The 25,034-nt window shown below is 35.4% G+C and overlaps 1 protein-coding gene across 2 annotated transcripts in view; it reads left to right on the forward strand.

The window, feature by feature from the left end:
* LOC100009859 (protocadherin-10) overlaps positions 1–25,034 on the forward strand; it is an 88,804-nt gene that overhangs the window by 49,921 nt on the left and 13,849 nt on the right. The window contains exon 5 of one of the 2 annotated variants that reach the window (XM_056802706.1): positions 4,422–5,049. The exons of the other annotated variant lie outside the window; for it this stretch is intronic. Coding sequence (XP_056658684.1) covers positions 4,422–4,441 — 20 coding nt within the window. The 3' untranslated portion in view covers positions 4,442–5,049. Of the gene's footprint in view, positions 1–4,421; positions 5,050–25,034 lie in introns of those variants that run through there. 2 annotated transcript variants of the gene reach the window in all.

The following is a 25,034-nucleotide window of genomic DNA, read 5'->3' on the forward strand; positions in this document are numbered from 1 at the left end:
AGCAATTATTTTATTTTTTACCTAAGGCAATATAAATTAGGTCTATGTGAATAATCATATTGTATATCCTCAAATTACCATGTTAAAGATGAGATGCTAGTCCCCTTTCCCTCCATTTTCCCTTTGTTGGAGACCCTGAGACTCTTAAGGCTAGTGTTGGGGAAGAGGTATGTGATTAGTCAGGGCTCATTTTGTAGCTTATTATTTTAAATTTTAACTTATATTTCATAGTTTAACTCGTTTTCCTTGAATTAGGTACTTACTGCTTAACTCTCTTGTTTTGAAGCTAATTAAGAGTAGCACCTGCCCCCTAAAATTCTGTGTTCTAGTATAAAGACTTGGTTGTCCAGCCCTAGTTGTGTTGCTGAAGATGTCTTATGGCTGGATAATGATGCATGAGAATGAAGCTACAGAGTTAGAAATTCATGCAAAGTCCTTTAATCAAATAACCAAGCACCCATTTTCCTTGGCCTTGAATTAGTTAATGTATAGCTGCACCTTTAATAATGGAAATTTATGAACTAATTTTGTATGTAAATGTATCTAAAATGCAATCACATTCATTGTCCATCTATAAGATAATATGTATGTCAGTCAGCATTAACCCTGGCAATCCAGAAAGACTGACTAGAAAGTTAAAATCATGGATCTTCAATTGGAAGGGACCTCAGATGCCATTTATTCTCTTCTCCCCATTTATAGATGAAGAAACTGAGGTTTGAGAAGGTTAAGGTCACAGAGATAAACATCAAAGGCAAGATTTAGAAGCATGCTTCTTACTGGAGTCAGTGGTTTTCCTTTCATGTTACACTGTTGTCCTTGACTATTTAAGGCTTCAAAAGCATCTTCCCCAAACTCTGAAGTACAAAAAGACCATGATTTATGTCATATCATATTCTCAATCAAGCTTCCTGAGTAGGGGTGTTGCAGCAGCTCTTCTGTTTTACATGAGCATAAAATCCTAGATTCAGAGATGTAAGGGACTTCAACTCCCTTATTTTGAGGAAGGGGAAATTGAGTCTCAACGTTTTTAAGTGCCTAGAACCCTCTTCAAAATCCTGCATCCCAATATTTTTTGCTTCGCCTTCAATCCCTGGCTCACATATCAAACGCTGTATTTACATATCTGGATTCACAATTAGAGGGCAATGAATGTTAAAGAAAAAAAGAACATATTAAAAATGTTAATATGTTTTAACATGTTACAAAAGAAAAGGAACTGTTATTTCCAGAAGGATCGAGATATGGACATAAGAACACAGTATATGGATCCCTGAAAATCCAATAAAGTATGCCTTTTGGGGGGCTTTAGTTTACATTTTGTATGTTTGTTATAATATGTGCTGAACTTCTGGGTTTTATAATTATGAAGCATTTGAGTACTACAATTAGGCAGTGCAGCCAGATGAAATTAAATGAACACATCATATCTATGCTAATAGCTTCTCCCAAAGGTAATCGTCTAACTTAATTGTGAATGATATTCTACTAATTTAAAACATGTGCTAGATTGACTAATCTTTGTATTTAGATTGCAATGTAGGCTTCCAAAATCTTTTTCTTCTTCTTCTTTATATATATATGTGTGTGTGTGTGTGTGTTTGTGTATATTATATATATATATATATATATATATACATACACATATATATGGGGGGAGAGAGAGAGAGAATGTGTAGTTCAAGTTATTAATTTCTGAGTTTCTTTCACATTTGACCTAGATAGACTTTTATTTCAACAAACCTAAAATATACATTTTATAAAAGATTTAGTGAAAAATTAAGAAGTATATCTTTAAGACAGATGTTCCTTTTGAAAAAAAATAACATTACTTTACTCTTATTTGCTTTTAAAATGTGTGTGTCCTTTAGTGCTGCCTAAGTGTGTAGACTATTTTTTTTGTTAATGTTTTCCTGATGCTATAAAAATATCATTCATTTCCAAATATCACCCACCCCAGCAGATCTCTTCGTGATATCAAATAGTCATAAATGGCATTTATCTAGCACTTTAAAGTTTTCAAAGTCCTTTATGTGTATTATTTCATTTGCGCCTTAAACAGTTCTATGAGGTTATAGGCTTTATTGCTATTATTCTTGCCATCCTCAAAATGAAGAGACTGAAACTCTGAGAGATTAAGTGATTTGCTTAAGGTCATGCAGCTAATGAAGGTCCAAAGCATAGCCATGCATATGTGCTCACACACATTATAATGCTCATTTCCATTGGTCCTCCCCTTCTTTTCAGGGAAATATGTGGTGCCACAATGGTAGGACAGAGTACCAATCTGCTGTTGAATGGCCACTATAACTTTCTAGGCAATCCTGAAGTCAGAGGCAGGATCTGAACCAGGTCTTCCTGAAGATACTCCATCTACTCCACTATGCTACCTTCCTGCATTACAAAGAAATGCCATTAAGCAAAATATACATATTAATCTAATATTATATGCATCTTTCCACACATATAGCCCACCTAACTCCTCAGAGGAGGTTGATATGTTTCATTATCAGTTCTATAGAGTCCAAATTGACTCCTTTGTCCTGCATTATCTAAGTTCTAATGCCATTTGTTCCCCCTCCCCCCTGGTATTTTTTTATATCATCAGGTAAATTGCTATCTTGTTTCTATTTACTTTTTTCCGCCTTACTTCATATACATATTTCTGTTTCTCTGAATGCTTGTGCCTTAGTATTCTTGCTTGCTAAAGTATTTTTATATCCATCACTATATCTGACTGTATTTTTCCAGAACACTGGAGTGAAGGGAAGTAGATTTTAGTCAGTTTGACTTTATATTCATTACAACAAAGAAGCGTTTCTAAGCAAATAGAATAATAAAACTTCCTAGAATGCATGTAATGCTTCTTGGGGAATATTTCCCATTTCTAGGTTCTCTAGTTCCCTATCCAATGTTTCTGCCACATTTCAAAAGCAAAGCAATAATTTTTTTATGTTTTTCTTTTTCTGCCAAACTGAAATATAGTATATGGGAGAAAACCTATATTACTGACGTTGAAATCATGCAACAAGCTAGATTAAATAAGATCAGTTAAGGAACAAAAGGAAACACTGAATTCAAAAGTATTTGTAAAGCTGTGTTATGATATGACATAGAGGCCTACTCCATTATGCATTAAATCAGAATGAAGATCTTTGCAGTACATTGATAAAACAGTCAAGAAAATATAGATTACTCAAAGAATTGCATTTATGGAATTTTAAGCCCACTTTTGTTCATAGCACCTTTTTTCTTGACCTGTTGTCTTAGAATGATGGGGAGATGACTGATAGAGCTGCTGTCAAAGCTACTTAATACTTTATCTTTGTTCAGCTCATGGCTCTGGTGTAGAAACATGGTTGGCAGAAATAGGATGGAATTATGGCTGTTGATGTTGCCAGAATATTCTTTGTGACTGTGTGGAGGTTTAGCACAAAGAGCTGAACCCAGAGTAATATTTCGTCTTCCTATATGGATGCAAAAGGGACCACTTATGAGATTTCAGTTTATGGAATCGATTTTCCTTTATTCCTGAATAATGTGAGAAAAACAGTGGATTCAGAGTCAGGAGATTGGAGTTTGAATCTTGGTACTGTTGTTAATAAGTATTGTAGCCTTGGGCAAGTCACTTAGTCTTGTTGCTCTCCTCAGTTTGTTTTTGGTCAGTCATTTTAGCCATGTCCCACTCTGCACATTCCTTTCCTGGCAGAGACACTGGAGTGGTTTACCATCTTCTTTTGTGGTTTAATTTATGGATGAGAAAACTGAAGCAAGAATGGTTAAACAATTTGGCCAGGCTCATAGCTAGTAAGAGTCTTTGGCTAAAAAATGAGTCTTCCTGACTCTTGACACAGGACTCTGTCTACTATGCCACCCAAATGTCCAGTTTCTTTCACTAAAATAAAGGGGATTGTAATTCTCTTGCTAAAACTGAGATTCTGCAACCCTTTTGAGCCCAAATTCCTCAACAAATCTCTTCCTAAATGTTACCAAATGTAAATAAAAAAATTACAGCATATGAGTGGATAAAAATATTTAAAAGTTAGTGCAATAAAGCATTTCAAAAACTTTAAAGCACTGAATAAATATGTAAGATCATATGTTATGACAAGCTACACAAGGATTCTGTTTATAGAAAATTACTTCAACTGACATGTCTAGAATTTCACAGTTTTCAACAGTGCTTTCAATGGCAATGACTCTGAGATTAATAAAACACAAGCATTATTTTTCCATCTCCATTCTTCTGATGAAGCAACAAAGGTTTGGAAAACAGTACCAAGGCATTTTCAGGATCTCAAAAGAGCCTTTTAGCTATCCAAGTTTTGTTTGCCCACTAAATAAACACAAGGCTAAAAAAAAGAAGGATGAAAGCCACTTTTTTTTTCTGAGTATTTTCTTTCTGTCTCTCTTTCCCACAGCACGGAAAAGGATATGCTAGTCAATTCTACAGGACTTACCTGACGCAGCATGATTTGCACAAAAAGTCAACCAACAAAAGCATCAACTTTTCAACTTCATTATCTTGGCCATCCAGTTCTGTGTAACTGAGAATTCGATTGCTGTTGGAGTCACCAGGGCCCACAATCAGACCGAATTGCTCTCAGCAGGCCTGAGAAATGAGTTGAAATGTGCAGAACTGTAGAACCTTCAGAGGCAACTGACCTTGCTTCTCTGATCAGTGTGTGCCTGTTTACAGCACTATATATCTTTCTCTCTCCAAAATGTCACTGAGCCCTCTAGATGTTTATATTCACCACAAGAAGCCAATCGTACAAGATAAAGGAAATTTGTGCATTATAAATGCAATATCACTGTTTTAAACTTGACTGTTTTATATTATTTTTGTGTGATCAAGTGTTTCCCCCAAACTATTCCAACTTTACAAGAGAGATTGTGATCATGTTCTTTTCACCTGTGGGCCATCAAAATGTTGTTCCTCTGAAGACCCACAAAATATCAAAGACATTCTCTGTAGTTTATACACCGTGTTGCAAAGTGTTTACTGTAATATTTCAAAGCTTCTAAATAAATATAAAATATATATATTATATTATATTATATATAATTTTCCTGAAAATGTGGTACAACTTAGTTGGTTTTTAAATGGATTCATAGAGTTCACAGCATACACTCAAGCAAAAAGGTAATTCAGGGTCCCAAAGCTAACCTTACTAAGACAAAAACCATCTTTAATAGCATTTCCCCAGTTTTCATAATCTTGATCAATCCTGTTTTTTCTTGTTTTTTTTTAAAACTCTAAGCGACAAAATTTTGTCTAAAACTTGTACTGAATTTTCAATGCCAAAGACACAGCTGTCAACGTTACCAGGCTGAACACTGACTATGTTGTCAAAGGATTGAACATTTACATTCTTTTGCTCCTATTTCTATGGTGTTTAATTTAGGATCACGTAGAATTTTGTATAAGGGAATCTATAAATTCACCTGTATATGTTGTTAAAAATCGAAAAGAAAACAAAAAAAACACAAAAAAACCATAAAATGAACAAAAAACAAACCATTGGATGTCTGTACATTTTGCGATGTAAAATATGTAGCTGAAAAATACTATTTTAAGAAATCTTCCCGAATCATATAAATCACACAGACCTTTATTTTACAAAGCTTTGTGGAAACCTAACTATATATAGAGAAAGTAAACTTTTTATAGATCTCTTTATGTGACATATAGAGAGATATATAAATATTATTTTGTTCTGATAAAAAAGAAAATAAGTTAGGAAGACACCCGTTAAAATTAATACATATGGAATTATGGACATGGTTCATTAAAAAATTCACTTATAGTTTAAATGTACTTGGAATGTTTTATTAATGAGATTAATGAGAAAAGTCTTCATGAAACCAAGCCTTGCAAAGTAAAGCTTGCCTTACTTTTTTGTCATCAGAGTTAATGATTAAATTTAGTGAGATTCATTTCCCTCTGTTTTACATATTTTATTGCTATTTTCCTATGGCTGTATATTATGTGTTGAAACACATTATAAAAGTGTCTGTATTATCATCAGATCTTTTTAGAAAAGCAATTAATGGAGAGAGAAATTAGTGTTATTAGTCTGTGAGATAATCTTCCAAGGAAAGATAGAAGCCTCATTCCTCACCTCTAGCCTTTAACTTCCTGTGCCCAAGCAGAATTTTAGAAATGCTTTGAAAATATTCCTCTTTAAATTTAACTGACCCTGTATCTTTTTGTTTTTTTGCTAATAGTCCTACTTAATTGGTGACATTTGATGGACAGTTAAAACAATGAACTAGCCTTTTCCCACATTTGATTTGTGCAATTTAAAGAGTAATATTTCTTGCCTATTGCTTTTGTAAATCATCAATATTTCCATAGGCTTTGTACATGTGCACATGATGTATATGTACATAGAGACAAAGATCATCCAGTTAGAGACAAACATCAATGAGGATCATCATGTATTTCAGGATAATTAGAATATCTTATAGAGTCATTTTGGGACCCACTTAAGGCTAACTTAAACCATGGGTAAAATGATTCTCCTGTCTTTGAAGTCAGAGAAAATGAGTGACCTATTTCAACAGTACCGTATTTATTTAGGCTTAAGAAACGTGATTCAAGTTGTGTATCTTCTTAGTTTCTTGAAGGATACACTTTTAATGAAGTTTGCAGTTCATTCCATTTCTAGGAAGCTGCCTATGTGCTGTCATTGCTTATAAGGAAAGAGTATAATTTTTCTTGTTGAAAAACCCTACTTTACTTTCAAACATTCTTTCTATACATTAGGACCATTTTACCTCCATGGGGGAAGAAAACCAATTTTTTTTTATTATAGGTTCATTAAATTAGATTTTATCTCTTTTTAATTTATCAACACACCTACTCCATGCAATCTGAAAGGAATCAAACCTTATTTTTAATTATTTGACTCTGCATTAGCAAATGTATTCTCTCCTGGACCTAAGTCTGTGTAATATCTATTTATATTTTATTTATTTATCTTAGTAGATGCCTTAGGGATTTAGTCTCTTAAGCTGGACCTTAGTAATTGAATTCTGCCATGAATCTTAAAAAAAAGACTTTCAACAAATTATAAAATATAATTTCATGATTATAGAGATAAAATGGCATAATTAGGCCCTTAATCAACTGTCTATTTAAAGAAAGCATGAACTATAAGTCATTACAGTTCATAGAAAGTGAGGAGTGAAATCAATTGGCTTCAAAGTTAGCAGTGAACAAAAGGGAAATTAAACTCAGCTGATGAAAATTGAAGGGTTTTTGGTTGCTGTTTGTATTTCCTGAATTAAGATATAGTGCATATGCATATATGTATACATATATGAACATATGTATATAGTACCTAAATGCAATTATATTTCTATCTGGCTATCCCATTAAACAAATTATCTTATTTCTAAATTTCCCCCTTATTCTCTAGCAAACAAATGAAAAAATATGCTCAGATGATTGAACAAAGTCTTCCATTAAATGAAATTTTCAGAAGAAAGATATAAAAACAAAATCCAATTTTTCATTTCATCCCCTCCTAGCTAATGTGTAGTCTTTAGAGCAGTAAGGAATCAACAGATTTTCCTGTGGAAATAATGTCTTAATGTTTCAAAAGTATGTCAAATGACAATTTTTAAAACATGTTTCACCCACTTGTAAACATTCTAATTTATAACAGGGAATCATATTGTGAAGACATTTTTAATTAAGCACTAAGAATTTGCAGTACAATTCTTTTACAGTATAATAATATCAAATAGACATATAAAATGTATCCTCTTTCCTGGGGCATAGTGAGACAGTACATAGATATTGTTTAGAGATGATATTAAATGCAAAGCCTTTATCAATACATGCTCCAAATGAAAAAAAGTGATATAGGATAGATCTTATAAATTGGAGCCTCCTGTTTCAAGTCTGAAGCTGATCTCTGGAAATTGTACAGGGTAAAAAAAATCCTGTTGCTCCAATTAGGGGTCTGGGGGGCAAAACACTAGATCTGGGTTTAAATCTGAGACTTGTTACCTTTTAACATATGTGAAGTTGGGCAAGGTCATTTCATCTTGCTGGGCCTCTGATTCTTTATTTTGAAAATGAGCAGATTAGACTCAATGACCCCAAGTTCCTTTCTTGTTCTTGATCAAAAGAGCAAAAGGCCCTTCTCTCATAGTCTTTCCCAGGAATTTCCTACATGGGTTTATTCTAGTTTTAACTTTGGAAAAACAAACAGATATTATTGACAGGAATGAGATTTTCATTTAAATTAACTAAGCACTGAAATATATTAAATGTTATTTCTAATTATGAGAAATTAGTCAGGTTCTTGACTGCTGATGACCATACAATAGTACATTTATTATCACTGTTCTTTATTCTATTAGATTCCCATATTTGTTCTAAAAAAAGTGAATGTCCCTCCCTGGGTGTCATTTTGGTTATATTAAATTATCATACATTTGTTGTTCTGCAGTTTCTTGGATTCTTGAAATTAACAAATGCATTTTTCATTGATGAAGGCTTTGTACTTAACATCCTTGTTTTGTTTTCATTTTCCTTTCTAATATTAGAAAACAACTTTTAAAAAAGACAATGTACCAAATTTGGACACCATGGAATAGAATATAAATTTTCATATATTTAGGCATCATCCCTCTGACAGAAAACAAAATTCTTACATAGTAGATGATGAAGCTGTTAAGATATTTTTTTTTTCCTTCCACAACTGGGCAAAGATTTAAAACACTAGCATTCTATGAAAATGCTGAAAGATGGGCGCCACTAGAGTATTGCAGGCAATAACATGACTAAAATCTTAATAATTTTAGTGTGCATGCATGACTTTCTAATCACTGTTCTTATTTTTTTTAAGTATTTGTAAATTTAGCAAAATGATTTTTATTTCTTAAGAGCGAGTCATATACTAAGTTTGAAGTTTTATCATCCAGATATTTTTGAGTGATGTGCAAATACTGCATTGACAATGCAAAAAAAAAATACCATTTCTTTCACAGAGGACTCAAAAATATCTGAATAAATAGAACTGAGACTTTCAACACATTAAAACAAAAATTCACCTTCGAGCTGAAAGTAAGCAGGGAAATTGTCAGCTCTAAACACATTTTTGAGACAGTTATCTGTGAGTGAAAACAGGGTATTCTAATGAAAGATGAGTTTTAATTCTAACTATAGTGTTTGTTACTGTGAATGCTATAATACATAAATAAAAATGAGTGTAAATGTAATATATTATTTTATACTGCTGTATATATATGTAATAAATAAAAGTAGGATACATATTCTGCCATTCTTCCATGCATGGGTTTTCCACTGCCACCTGCGGGGGCATTGAATAAAAACCAGTGGCAGGATATAGCCCAAACTTAAAATGAAAAAACAAACAAGAAGTAAATTTTTATTTAGTAATCTCAACTTCAGTTGTCATAACTCTAGGGTAATATTACCTTGCAAGGAACTACTTCTGGAGAAGCACAACACAGGTTCGTCAAAACAACTTTGCTTGCACGAATTTGAAGCCTGTGCTAAGAAATGTCTTCTTCACTCAAGCATTAGACCTCTTTCTCAATGAAATATAGTAGTTCTTTTTCATTCTATATCTTTGTTCTATATCAACATGAAAAGAGTACATGGATATTAATGCAAATATTTTATCCACATCCTATCTAGTTTCGAAATTCATGAATTAAACAAAAACAATCAACACTCTTAACCAGTTTTCTAGAAAGAAAAATTTTCAAATCGAATGTGAACTGAAGCTGTAGGATGAAGTTGGGAGAGGGAAAACAATTCAACCAGAAAATGTTCCTGCCAGAAACTTTGAAATTCTAGCCGCTGGAAACCTTTCTGAGGGAAGATGCAAAAAGACTGCAGAGGTCATAGAGAAACCTGATTTATTCTGAAGCAAAGGAATTGCCCCTCTCCTGTGCCCTGTATACTTCCACAAATTCCAAGTTAAGATCTGACACTTTGAATTCAGAAATAGATCTTTTTATTATTAAGTGATAATAATCCTAGATTGAAAATACCTGCTGGCAATAAATTTTAAAGAAAAATTAGACTGAAAAAACCTACAATAAAGACAGAGAAAAAATGCAATTCCCTTCACATTCCCATGTGATTTAATTTGCTGATTTTCTTGCGCTCCCACGTGTAGGTTCCATCTCCTATGTTATATTGGAGTCATCAGTAGTAGACCTTACTGTGATACACAAAATCCCCCAGCAATTTGAGCCTGCCACATAAGTTTTCCCTCCTCTCTTTAGTACTCAGTAAAAGTTTCCATTCACCGACTGTCTTGTTAGACAACTATGACAATAATACTGTTAAAATAATAAAAATAATAATAGTAACTGACATTTACTTTGGAAATTACATATATTCTCTCACACTTGGAAATTTCAAGATTTCATGAGGTTAGGGACATTAGTGCTTCCTTTATGAATGCCAGTCACCACACGTTTGTGCCTTAGTGAGGGATGCTCATGAGGTACATTGGCCAAAATAAAATATCAGCTGATATCAACCTTCTTTTGAAAAAAAATTTCCAATAATAACCAGACTGTTCTTCCTTCATTTCAAAAGAGTGGAAAGTCTTAATACATTGAAGACTACTGGCTATTGAATTAGAGGTCTTGGGTTCAAAATCAGCCTACTACTAAGTACATGTGTACTTGGCCAAGTCATTTAATTTTTCCAGCCTGTAAATTGAGGTGGTTGGATTTGATAACATCTAGATTTATGTGAGTTTGATTCTATGGGACGTTCCAGCTTGGTTGAACTTAACCAGAGTTTGTTCACTGACCCCATAGTCAACAGCAAGTTAGTAAGAGGCAGGAAACAGAGCCCTCAAATAGGATTTGGGATTATAACTCATCCCCTAACCCCCTGCCCAGAGGAGGCTTGGAGAGGGCATTTGTTGGTCTAAATGAATTGCTAATTGGCAAAGTTGCTTGTGCCGGATATATTTTGAGAATGGAACCTTCATTTGCTTTTTGTCTACTTATTTCTTCCCCATCTAATCAACAATGCCCCTTGCCCAACTCAGACATGACCTTCTAGGGAATATGAGATACAACCAATCTCTTTTCCTATCTGAAGAAATCTTGAGCCTTCTACCCCAAGGGGCTTAGTACAACAAAATCCCAAGTAAGGGAGATAAAATGAGTTGTTCCCACAAACTGTTAATATGTGCAGCCATTGTTTCAGAATGCATGAAGGTGGCTGTCCTGAACTTAGAATCTGCACAGTAATGAGAACCAAAAGACTAATTTTATTCTAACTTCAGCACCTTATTAGTGTTATGTCTACACATCATGAAACACTATTTTCTTTAAAGAATTGAAAATGAATATAATCCAGAGGTTAATGGAGAGGTGAGCCAAGGATATGTGCAGACTTCAATATTTCACAAAGAAGGGGATATGAAGGAGAAATATAATGTAAAGTGTAACCTCACAGCTTTTAAACTACTAAAACAACAGTGAATTTGAAATATATATGTATATATGTATATACATATATATATATATATATAACTGTGTGTGTGTATGGAGAGAGAGAGAGAGAGAGAGAGAGAGAGAGAGAGAGAGAGAGAGAGAGAAGAAAACAGAATCAAAGATGGAGAGAAATAGAAAGAGATAGTTCAACAAAATTAGTCACATATTACTAAGGAATACTCCAGAAGGATAAAATGCATAGGGAAATAATAAAATGGACAGGAAAAAATAAAAAAAAAGGATTGGTTAAATTAAAACAACTTGCATTAAAATGGCAATAAAACCAAACTTCCCTCCCCCAAGTAGTTAGTAGCTATTTAGATTACTTGAAAGCTGACTACCTGAGATCTCTACAGTAATGACAAGAAGGATGGAACACAACTAAGGAAAAATCCTGTCCTGGACTCTGAACAACCACATTGGCATTTCACAAAGCTCTTATGTAATGGCACTAGGTTTTGCCTCTTTTGGTGAGAAGGATAAGTTCCAGATGGAGCAGGGGACTATGAACTATGGGAATAGGGCTTTGGGAAGATTGTGGGTAGGGTTTGGAGTGAAGGAAGAGAAATGTGGCCTTACCCTTAAGTATAACTATTCTGATATATTCACAATTTATGTGAGAGAGTAATCAAGTGTAAGAGGAGGGTAATTAAACATCGACAGTTTATTAAAAATTACATTTACTACTGAAAAAGTTTTTTTCTGGACATGGATTCATCAAAAGTAATATTATATAAAAATTTGTTAATGTTCAGAGAGTTGATGCTACCAGTTGACTCAATGGTAGAGTTTTGTGTTTGGAATCAGGATTGAAATGAGATATTTTGAATTTCTTGTAAAACACTTTAACATGGTGTGTCAACTTAGTGGAACAGTGGTTTGTATAGAGTAATGAATCTGGAATCAAGTATACCTGACTTCAAATCCAGCCTCAGACACTTAGTAGCTTCCTAGCATTTCTCCCAGACTAGTCATTTAACTTCTGTTTTCCTGAATTCCCTGGAGAAGGAAATGGCAAAGAAACCCAGTGTTTTTGCTGTGAAAACCTGATGAACAACATTGACATGCTATGGTGCATAGAGTCACAAAAATAGGACATGACCAAATGAATGAATAGCAGCATTCAAAGAATTATGCTGGAATTCAATGTTTAGATATCAAATACTTTACCTGCTTTCACAGAGATTCAAGTCTAATAGGGAAATAAGACACTAAGATCTAAAATGGGTATCCTGTAATAAATGCATTAGAAGTGAATGGAAATAAAAGCATCAGAAAGTACTTTGGGTATCAATAATTATGGACTTCCTTGAAAGAAAATTTAAATTAAATTTTATAGTTTGCCCCCCCCCCAATACATATAGAACAAAATGCAATGCTTACAGAATACTTTGTGGAACAAAAAAAATTACCTTTTCATAGATTTCTTTTTTAGGAAACCAGCCATGAAGAATTCTAGCTAGTGCTACTTCTAATTTTATTTTTTTGGGAAAGAGGGAAATCTGTGGGTAAATATTTTTTCTTTAATGTTTTTAAAACCAATGAAAGAGAGTTCATTTCCCCATGCTGCATTAATTCTAATTCATATGCATGCACAGATATTTTGTAATAATATAAAGTAATCAATGTATGCATAGGCACACCCACAGACAGTTTCTGAATGCACCAATCTGTAGAGGTTAATAGCATCATAAGATATTTTCCTGTATATATTGCCCCAATCCATACCTCATAAATCAGTTGTTAAAATTCTTACAAAAATGTTGTTTTAAAATAAATTCTCTTTTTTATGAAGTTAGATCATATGATAAAAGGATTCATTTTCAATGTGAGAAATTTTGTACTTCATTCTGAAATTTCTTCTTTATGCTATCCTTATACATTCTGATAGAATTCAACATATATATCTAGTGCATAATATATAGTAAGAACTTAATAAATGTTTTTGAATTCAATTTTCTTAATTACAGCTAGCTTTATATAGCATTTTGAGTTTTACAAAGTGTTTTACAAGCATTATCTAATTTTACCCTCATAATGACCCCTGGGAAGCAGATGCTGTTATGATTTCCATTTTATAGATGAAGAAATGAGAGAAATAGAAATTAAGCAATCTGCCCAAGGTCATATTTCTGGTAAGTGACTGTGACTGGATTTAAACTCAGGTCTTCCATACTCCAGATTCATTACTTCCACTGTGTCAATAAGTTGACACCATATTGAAATGTACTATAAGAAAGCCAAAATATCTCATTTCTATCCCTGCTCTTTGTCAAATATTTCTTGTGTTTGCTTATTCTACATGCTGTACTCAGAACAGCTACCTACCTTGTCTATTTCCAGTCCTGACTCTGACATTCATTGGACATTTGTGTTTTGATCCCATCCCCCCAATTTATAGTCTATGTTTTAGATGTCTTATTTCAGTTCCCTCTTCTATTCTTGGTGAAATCAGTGCTGGTCATCGCCTTCTAGAAATTTTCTGATTGAACATAAAAGTAACTCACTGGGACAACATTTCATTTTCTGTTCCAATCTCTGATTTTGTTGGTTTATTTGTTATGGTTTATCCCTCAGTAATTCTTTAAAGATTTACAGTCTTAGAGAGTTGCCTGGATCACTGGGAAGTTAAATGAACATTGACTCTAAAGACAGCCTCCTATCTGCCATAGGTCATCTTTTCCCACCAGGCAGAGCATGAATCCAGACTTGGACCTCTAGATTTCATCCACAGAATTTTGATATTTTCCTCATGATAGAGCTGACTGAGTGGCAAGACAAGTAAATCAATCATCAACTCAGCCCTTTATATGAGTCCCATGCCATGTTCATCCCATGTACACGTTTACCATGTCACCAGGATCATCTGCCCATTTGCTGCATGGGAACTCCCTTCCCTCTTTTCCCCTTCTTACTTCCCTCAGGGAACAATAATTCAATCAATATCACCACTGTCAATAAAAAGGGCACACAATCTTTTATTACATCAGCTACTTTTTTTTTGGTTCCACCTTAAAATCTCTGTGACTGCTTAGGAAAGTTCTCTTCTCTGGCCATCATTTCTCTTAAAGCAGGGGTTCTGAACCAGAGGTTCTTGCATGGATTTCAGAGAGTTGATGAAATTATGGGTAAAAGGGGTGCACCTTTTATTTTCACTAACCTCTAACTAACATTTGCCATTTCTTTTCATCATTTAAAAACGGTATTCTGAGAAAGAGTTCATAGCCTTTTTCAGATTTCCAAAGGGTTCCAGCACAACAAAAAAAAAGAAAGGTGAAAAATCCCTCCCCTAAAGGAGAGAGTAAATATGGTACTAAACTTCTTGAGGCCTATGAGTGACTCACTTTTTTGTTTGTTTATTCTTAAATATGTATCCCTAGAATCTGTCCAGACACAGAGACTAGGGATTTGCTGATGAGGAAATTAGTTGGAGGCAGGCCAGCAACTTTTCTGTAATTTATAATATTTTCGAGTTGTTTGGAGCTCTGAGAGATTAAATGTGTGGCCCAGATTACACGAGCTGGTGTATGGGAGAGGTAGGTCTTGAACTTTCTGTTAACAAGTACACCCATGGTTATTATCTACAGTATGTAACATTGCCTTTCACCTTCCACACTGTAGGTGATTCAAAGATGCTCAACCTTGCTACAGTATACTGTACCTCCTCATTAGAAAGAGCGTGGTGGCGTGAGGGAGGTGATCAGGGAGACCAACGGTGTAGAGGAACTAGCTTGAACTGGCTCACAAGTGCGGACTGTTAGATTTTTAGCTTGACCACTTTCCCCTCGGACATCAGCAAATGCTACAAATCAGTGTTTGGTTTATTGTTCTCTTTATTGTCGAGGCTTAAAAAAGTGATAGAGAAAATATTTAAAATGTATAATCAACTTAAAAATATACTTAAAAGAATATTTTTTCCCAGTAGAGAGCTTATTGTTAGATGTTTATCCTTGATGGGCCTGTGTTCAAATCATACCTTTGCCATGACTATAGATAGGACCATGAGGAAATCATTTAATATTTCGAGTCTTGGGTTTTCTATATAAAATACAGTTAACTGTGGCTTTAAGACTACGATAGTAAGTCCAAATTGAGAAGCTATCTAGAAATCAATGGCTCTTCAAACATTTGTTAAACACTTACTACTGTACTACTACTACCAGCCACTGCTAGATACAGCACAGGAGGAAAAAAAAATCTTGATTGTAAGATTTCCTCTCTAAGCAGTTCACCAGATCAGTTAGGAAAGTTCTCCAGACAATGAAACTATAGTTTACATAGAAATTCAAAAGAATGGGAATTTATCTTTAGGGATTTTCCAGCTGAATATTACCAAGGATTCAAAGAGGTAGAGGAAGGGATGTATTCCAGGGCTAGGGGCAGGAGGTACAAAGTAGTGCTTTCATGTATTTCTTTCCTACTGTAGACAGTAAATGAAAAACAAATCCACATTATGTAGATGCTCAAAATTATTGCAATTCTTTAAAAAATTTAATTCCAAATTAATAGTATGATTGATAGGCAGTGAAGGCTTCAATCAGTTGTGTTGAATCACATCACATATATTCTCAAGCAGAAGAGAAGAGAGCTTCTTCCTTTCGTTGTCTTTTAGGTCATTAATATATAGAGGTATAGTTTGATGCTAACTGGAGCCTTTCTTCAATTCATTATACTGGGTGATTCACCAAATGATGCTAGTGTGATTAGTGCCTGAAACTCGTGTCCAAGTCGTCCCAGGCTGCTCCAGCTTCCGTGGCTGAGGTCAATTTAATTACATTGTGCAGGACAGAAACCAGGCCACGTGGGCATTGCCTTTGCCACCAGCAATTGACACCTGAGTGTTAATGAGCTGGTAATTAAGAGCTGGCACAGACAGACACATTTTCCTGTTTGGGACTAGGGTTACCATATGTTGCTGCATGGCTCTGTGTGAAATGCTTTTAGTTCACTCCGAGAATGTATTACCAGCATTGAAAAAAAAAAAGCCCTCGCAATTTTCATCAAAATATTTTTAAAAGCCTCACATGACTACTTTAATGACTGAAAGAAATGGTCTTCTTACAGTACAAGGGATGATTTATTTTTTCTTGAAATGCCAATGACATCTTAGTAGCATAACGTTCCTCCCCAAATTCTAGAGTTGTTCAGCATCACTGTGGATGATCCCAGTCCACAATACTTAGTGTCTTTGTTTGTAGAAGGCAAAAAAAAGATGTTTTCTGTCAATTGTTTTCATGAAAGCATGTCTGTGAGTGAGAAGCCTTGTGGCCAATTTTATAATAGTCAGTTGGGATGTGCTCATGTGGGCAGTTGTCTGGTATTGTGACAAGATTACTGCATCTGGAGTCAGGAATATTCTAGTCGAATCTCAGCTCTCCCACTGTAAACTTATGGGTTATTGGGCAAGCCATTTCACCTCTCTGGAGACTCATTTTTCTGAAGAATTATGTTTATATGTGTTTGTATGTAGTTATATACATATATGCAGGTACATACATGGATCTGGATTTAGAGACATTTACATGTGTACCCACATATCTACATGTGTGTATTATAGACACACATATGTTATAGATATTTACACATATATTCACATATCCATACATATGTACCATAGACACCCACACATATGCATGTGTTACAGACATTCACACATGTATTTACATATTTACATGTGTGTGTCATAGACACCCACACACATGCATGTGTGTTATATACATTTACACGTGTATTCACCTATGTACATATGTGTGTTATAGACATTTACACATGGATTCACACATCTGCATATGTGTGTATACATACACTGGATATAATTTCATCTGTAGGGAGTCCTTTTGATCGCTTTCCACTCGGTCTCGCCTCTCCTCATCCACAGCCACTTCCCCCCTTCCCCCGGAAAAAACTCCTGCCTCCGACTGACCTGTGACTTGGTTAATCTTTGGCTGCCTTTGCCAGCCCTTAGACTGTTCTCATCAGATGAAAAATGTATTAAGTTCCCCGAATCTTAGTTGTGGGATTTACTTCTCATTTCCTTCTTTGAAAGGCTCTGCTTTTTCTATGGAGCCCTCTGTAGGACATATAGCCTTTTATATGCAGATTGCTGTAATTATGCTTTGAAATAGCTTTAAATTCCCACTAGCTTAAACGGAGAACATGAAAGGGCAAATGTTATATTGAGCTGAAGGATATAAAAGTGGCACGTACATCAATCCAGAATGAGATATCGAAATGAACAGCTCTTTACACAGTGATGTCAGTTTTTGACAGTTATTGAAGGCCCTTTCCAACTGCAGCGGCTGCTTGGGGTAGTGTGAAAATTCTGCCTGGGGACAGCCTTATCAGTTTGTATTTTTTCCCCCCTTTTTAATACCAAAAGGTGAGTAGATGTTAAGTGAAACAAGAGAAATCCACTCTGACAAAAAAAGCTTTAACTCCCTTCCCCGAAGAGTGACACCTGGCCCCAAGTGGTAGAACAGGGCCGCAATCTGATGATGGAATCATCTCCTCCATCTGTCAAGCAACGCCTGGCAGCAGGGATGAGGAGACTACATCTGAGGGAGGAGATAGAAACCCCAGGCCGCAACCTTCACATCCACAGAGAGCTGCCTGACAGGCGTGGGGCTCCTTTGCACAGGAGGGGAGCTCATAGTTTGGCTGACAGATGTGGCAAGGCTTTGCTTAATGCATCCACATTCTCCCTTATCACAGGAAGGAAGATAAAAGGGAAACAGAGGAGATTCTTGTCTGTTCCAAACCATAAAGTCCAATGCTATTAAAACAGCCTGGAAATGCAACAACTTTACACTGAAAGAGCATCTCTTGTCATGCAATAAAAGAACACAGTTTTAAAAAGCATTTAAGATAATAAAGCAATAACATTGAAAGGTGGCTCTTGAACAGTTCTGTGACGATGCAGGTACAAAGTGAGGCTGGAGAGGGAAGTTCATTTGTTCACCTCAAAGAACTGAGAGGGAAAAGAGCGCTAGCCTGGATGTCTGGAAGCCTCCAGGTCGTGCTTTTGACTCTACTAACTTCCAGTCTGTCCTGGAGGCAAGAAACTTGGATCTCTGTACAGCACATTCCTCTATCTGGAAAATGCGGGCTTTGCCCTGGGGTAAGGCTTCTTAAGCTGAGATTTGGCAACTTGTGTTTGGTTTTAAATGAAAACTATATTTCACTCTAATCCATTTCGTTTATAATTCCATGTATCTTCTTTTATGTTAAAAAAACCCGATATTCTGAAGAATCTGTCACAACTACACGGACACCCATAAACCCCTTGATTGGAGGCTTCAGAAGTTCCTTCAAAGCCCTAATATTCTAGAAGTCTGCATTATATCAATGATCCGTGCCTTAGTTAGTATGAACTTTACTGAGTCAGAAGGGAACTCATTCATGATTAAGTTGATGGTTTGGGAGAAGGGGTTCTTAAGCTTTTTTCCCTGTGATTTCCAAACCAATAGATTACTTTTCTCACTATTGATAAGTGCATGAAACAAAGTATAGAGGATTACAAAGGAAAGCAATTATTTTAAAATACAGTTATCTATTCTCTCTGTCTCTGTCTCTGTCTCTGCCTATCTCTGTCTCTCTGACTCTGTCTCTCTCTGTCTCTCTCTCTCTCTCTCTCTCTTTTGTCTCTGTCTCTCTCTCTCTGTCTCTCTCTTCTCTGTCTCTCTCCATATGTATATACACATATATACATAAGTATGTGTGTATAAAGTTCATGGAGTTCAGTTTAAAGACTCCTGAGACTCAGAGAAAATAAAGGGCTTGTTCCAGCTTGTTCACACAGCTCATGTGTATTAGGACATGGGTAGGAAATGACAATTATTCTGAATTTCAGTAGTATAGGTTAATGATTTTTAAAAGGTGAATTTTTAGTCCTCTGTCTAGTTTACAATTTGTTAACTTCTACAAGGTTATGAGTCATATGACTATGCTCTAGGGGTAACTGGGGGAAAAGTAAATTTATTAATTAGCAGGCATATTTTTTTAAACTGACAGTATTGTGCAGTACAGCTTTAACAGACAGGAATGCAGCCTGAACTAGACTGAAATGTAATTGGGATATGTTTAAAAAATAGAGAGTAATGAAAAAAAAAAAAGATGATGTTGATATGTGTCTTTCTAAGTCAATATGTGGTCCACAAGGAACTTCACTGTAGGGTTTAGAAGAGCATTTTATTTGAATTTAGTGTCACTATTTTAGGTTATAGAGAGCTATCTTTGAAACTAGATAAGTTTTAGTTCAGTTCCCACCTTTCACACATACTGGCAGAGAATTCTTGAACAAGTCACTTAACTTCTCAGTACTTAGTAACTTTCAAAGATTATAAATTACAAAGAAAGTGTTGGTAGAGAGTTCATTTTCATCAAGAGTTCTCTATAGTAAAGAAATCATAGGTCTAGCCCCTATGTATGCTATAATTTTTGAGTAGCACAGCAAAAGATTCAAAATCACTGCATTTAAAAAAGATTTCAGTGAATTCCATTTATCATTATAAATCCTTCGTTTTTGCATCTTTTTAAATCTATGCATTTGCCTAGCACCTATCACCATAAAATTTATCACTCAAAAAATGGACCAGAATCTAAATGAAATATGTATACATACCAGCTGTATTATACAGCTAGAGATGGGTAATTTAGTTAGTTGGATTCCAAATCACTAAAAACAGAGCCTTCTGCTTCCCTTTTCCAATTTGTCAGAGATTCAGGATTCTTCAAAAAATTGAGTCAGACACTTCTGATGCGGGCACACACATTTTTTTTTCTTCTTCTGAAACTAGTCTAGTACAAGCATTGCCAAATGAGCACATATATATCATGGATATTCATGTGAAGTTCATTCATTCACTCAACGCACATTTATTAAATACCTAATATGTCCCAGTTCTCTTCCAATGACAATGGTCTGAAACAGCCTCATCATTACCTAGAGCTATGGATTCATCCTAATGCTAATTATTAGTAACCCTTATCTTTGAATCAGGACAATAACAAATCCATGAAGAGGTCATGATTGCTACTCTGTGGAAAATCTTAATTTCTCCCTCCCAACAAAAAGGAATGTGAGATTTTAGGAAGGAACTCAAATGAGTCCAACTTTAGGTGAGGTTAGCTAAGATAGACAGATGAACTGACTTTAACCAAGGTCCTCCAGTGGCAAAGTTTGGATTTGAACCTAGGCCTTTTTGATTCAGATAGGATTTTTTCCCTATTCTATTTTATATTCTTGAAGATATTTTCTCTAAAATCAAGCTCAAGATTCAAGATGAAGATGGAAGAATGGAATCAGATGAAGTTAATATGGAGAAATCCAATTAACCAATGAATATTTTTATGCACTTCCAGACAGAGTCTCAGACACTGGGAACACAATGTAATGAATGGAAATAATCCCTACATACAAAAGGTTTGCTTAACAACAACAACAAAGTTTTTCAAGGTCTTCCATTTTATAAAATCAAGGAAAAAGTTTGTTGTTTAATAGAAAACCACTGACTCAATACAGACAATTTAGGTAAATAAAGTCAAAAAGCCAAATTTCTCTAAGACAAGGGAGAAAGTTAAATTTTATTAGAAGAGGGCCAAGTCCTCCAATAAAAGCATTCCCTTGCATGTGTTTTTGGACCCCTGCAAGAGACCATGCCCAGAGGTAGAGACTGAGACAGTAACAAAATGGATATTCCCATACAAGGTTGATGATATATCACAAGACATAGTATCATATGAACCTTGTTTAGAAACATTTACTCAACTACAAAGCTGATTGGTTAATTCATTTGGAATGCCCATATTAGTCTAAAGGCCAAACCGCAAGGCTGTATCCTTATTTAGGCAGGTAGTGATGACTATTACCTCAGGCTCATCTGCTCTAGGGGAAAAGGATGGCTATTTCCAAATAGGGATGGTTGCATGATGTTTGTGCCATGTTGGGGCATGAAACTCCGAGGGCCAGCATCTTATGATAAAGGGAAATACAAATTTAGGGAGGAGTTAGAAATCTCCTTAGAAGCAGTTTTTCTACTTTAGTTAGAAATCCCTATAAAAATCATGAATTCTACTGATTGTATTAAGATTATAATTAAATTTATACTAATTACTTTAGAATCACAATATTGATGATCTTAAACTTATCATGATCACTAAAATAGAATCAAGGATAAGGGGGTAGGGGTCCATCTTTCCAACAGCAAAATCTAGATCTATAGAATGAAGTCATTCTATAGGAACAGTCATGGCCATCCTCCATCAACCCAAATGTTCTATACTACTTAGGGCTAAAGGAGGCTTAAGAAGAGTATCCTAGTCCATCATCCAGTGTTAAAGCATAATTCCACACAAGGGCTTTGGAAAGCTGAACAATGGGACCTCAACAAGGGAAATTTCAAATTGCACTGCAATTGCCAATTCCTTTTATTTTATTTGTTCACAGCTGGGTTAGGTCATAAGGAAATAGATCTCATGGTAGAATGATTACTGAAAGTATCATCCCATTTTCCATATGATATGGTCATTCCTTACTGAAAGAGACTGATACTACAAGAGAATCACACTACCATGTTCCTCCTATGGATAACTTCATTAGAAAGTTTTCTTTACTTCTGTCCTTTGAGAGGCAAGCAAAACAATTCTAATCCACTGTTTACAGGACAACCTTTGAAATATTCAAAGACAACACTCTATGTCCCTGCTAAGTTCTCTCTTCTCCAAGTGCGATATTCCTATTTCAATGAATCCTTACATGGCATGACCTTGAAGGCCCTTGTCCTTCCAGAAAGCTCTCCAATTTCTTATTGTCATTCATAAAATGCAGCAATGCTAAATTTTCTCTTCTCTAAGTTAACCATCCCATTACTTCAACTAATCCTTACATGAGATAGCCTTAAAGATCCCTACCCTTCTTAGATGCTTTCCAATTTATCATTGTCATTCTTAAAATGAAGCACTGAGAAAGAAACATATCCAAGAATACTTTTCTCAACCATTCAAACTCTGATGCCCTCTTTCTGAAGCTACCTTTTATTTAACTACTTTGTGTCTACTCTCTTCATATTTACATAAGTCTATGTACTTATATAAGTACTTAATTCCTTTCCCATTGTTTATGAGGGGTGGTTGTTTCATTTTTCCATTTGCATTCCCATAGAACAGTAGTTGGCTCATACTAGGCACTTAATAAATTCTTGTTGAAGGACTGATATTGTCTGATGAAGGCAAATTAGAGAAGGACTAGTCTTCTCTACTCCTGGACACTGTCTCTTTTAATGAAGACTTAGATTGCATTGGTTTTGTCTGTCATATTACACTGTTGACTCAAGATTGCAATATACTTTTTCAGTCAAACTGGTATCTTATTAGAGTCTGGCTCATTTTCTAGCCTGTCAAGATCTTTTTGGATCCTGACTCTGTCATTCAGCATGTTAGATATCCTTCCAAATGTTGGGAAACTTGAAAATTTGAAAAGAATACTATCTCTGCCTTTAACCAATTCATTGCAAAGTTGCTGCTAAATAAAGAAATTAAAACACTTATAAATACATGTACATGTTATTGTTTTAATTGTTGTGTTAGTTTGGTCACATTTGGGGTTTTCTTGACAGAGATACTGGAGTGGTTTGCCATTTCCTTCTTCAGCTCATTTTACAGGTGAAGAACTGAGGCAAACAGGGTTAAGTGACTTGCCTAAAATTATGCACCTAGTATGAGTCTAAGGCCAGATTTGAATTCATGAAGATGAGTCATCTTGATTCAAAGTCCAGTGCTCTATCCATAGTGCAACCTAACTGCCCCACTGTGTGACCTAGTTATAATTAGATTATCTGTCCATCTATCTTTAAAAGTAGATAGAGGCAAGCATAATTCACTATGGCACTCCACAAGATACCCCCATCCAAGTTGATATCAAACCATTATGACAACTTTTCTCAGTTCTATTCATTCATTCTTCCCATCAATATGGTTTTTGATTCATTTATGTGATGAAATTATTCTCTCTGAGGTCACCAAAGAATTCTGCTATTCATCCTCTTTGACCTTTATATAGCATTTGGCACAATTATCCTAAATGCTCTCTTCCTTTGGTTCTTGGGCTACTGTCTTTTCTGTTTGCTTCTCACTACTGACTATTCTTCCTTAATCTCCTTCAATGATACACAATCTTTCTCTTCCTCCTTAAGGCTGTGCACTCAATCCTCTTAGTTTCTCTCTTTTTGCTTTCTCCTTTAAAGATTTCATCTTTTTTTTAGGTCCTTTCTCTACCAATCATAATATTATCCTTAATTTCTTATTTGAGCTCCAGTCACACCTTCATCTAGCTGCTCATATACTCTAGCCCTTAATCTGATATCATATTATCTAACATTGAATTTATTGTCTTCCCCCTAAACATTGTCCTACTTGCATGTTTTCTATTGATGTCACTTTGCTCTGGTCAGTCAATTTTCTAAATCTTACTTTGATCTTTGACAATTCTCTTCCTCTCACCCCTGAGATCTGATAAGAAACCCATTCCTATCAATTCCAGTCCCACGATATCTCTTGCATCTATTCCTTCCTTCACATTCTTATGGCCACCAGTCTATTTCAGGTCAAAAACATCTTTTCCCTAAACTATAAGAGTAGCTTTTTCGCTGGTTTCTCTTTTAACAGCTATTCCTTTTATATTCTCCACTCTTCCTTCATTTATCAGCAAAAGTTACATTCCTAATACTCTGATTTAAGTCACTTCCCTATTCAACAACTTCCACTAGTCATCTATTACCTATAGCTGTGATGGCAAATCTATGGCACATGTGCCAAAGATTGCACACAGAGCACTCTATGGGCATAGATGCCACCCCCACCCCAGGAGTCCATTACTAAAAAGGCAGAGGGACTTGGGGAGAAATTGCTCCCTTCCCCTTCTCCATCATTTCTGATGCCTTCACATCATCAATTCCTCTGCCCAGCAGCTCAGTGGGAATGCACTCTTCCCCCTCTCCACCTGGGCTGAGGACATTCCTTACTCCACCTGCCCCTCTTTCCAGTAGCACAATGGGAACACATGGAGGGGGGGGTAAGGTGGTTGGCTCCCAGGAGGCAGAGCTGGAGGGGAGTGGAATGTTCAGGCCATTCCTATTCCCCTTTTTATCTGCCCTGAGAAAATTTTTTCACTTCACCCACCTCTCTGCTCAGCAACCCAATGAGGGCACTTTTCTCCTCCCTTGTATAGGCTAAAGGGAGGGGGCATACCTGGCACTCAGTGGGGTGACAGGGCACGGCACATGGTCTCTGTGGGGATGGAGCATAGCATGCAATCTCTAAAAGGTTCACCATGACTGGCCTATAGGATAAAATAAAGACTAATTTTGTATGATATATAAAGTCTGCCACAAAAAATCTCCATCTTATATTTCCAGCCTCATTTTATACTATTTTTCTTCATATTTTTACCTTCTAATCAAATTATACTATTCATTGATTTCCCCATTTCATAATACTATTTCTTGCCTCTGTCCATTTTTTCAGGTTGA

The sequence above is a fragment of the Monodelphis domestica genome, chromosome 6, assembly GCF_027887165.1.
Source record: "Monodelphis domestica isolate mMonDom1 chromosome 6, mMonDom1.pri, whole genome shotgun sequence".
NCBI classification, from domain to species: domain Eukaryota; kingdom Metazoa; phylum Chordata; class Mammalia; order Didelphimorphia; family Didelphidae; genus Monodelphis; species Monodelphis domestica.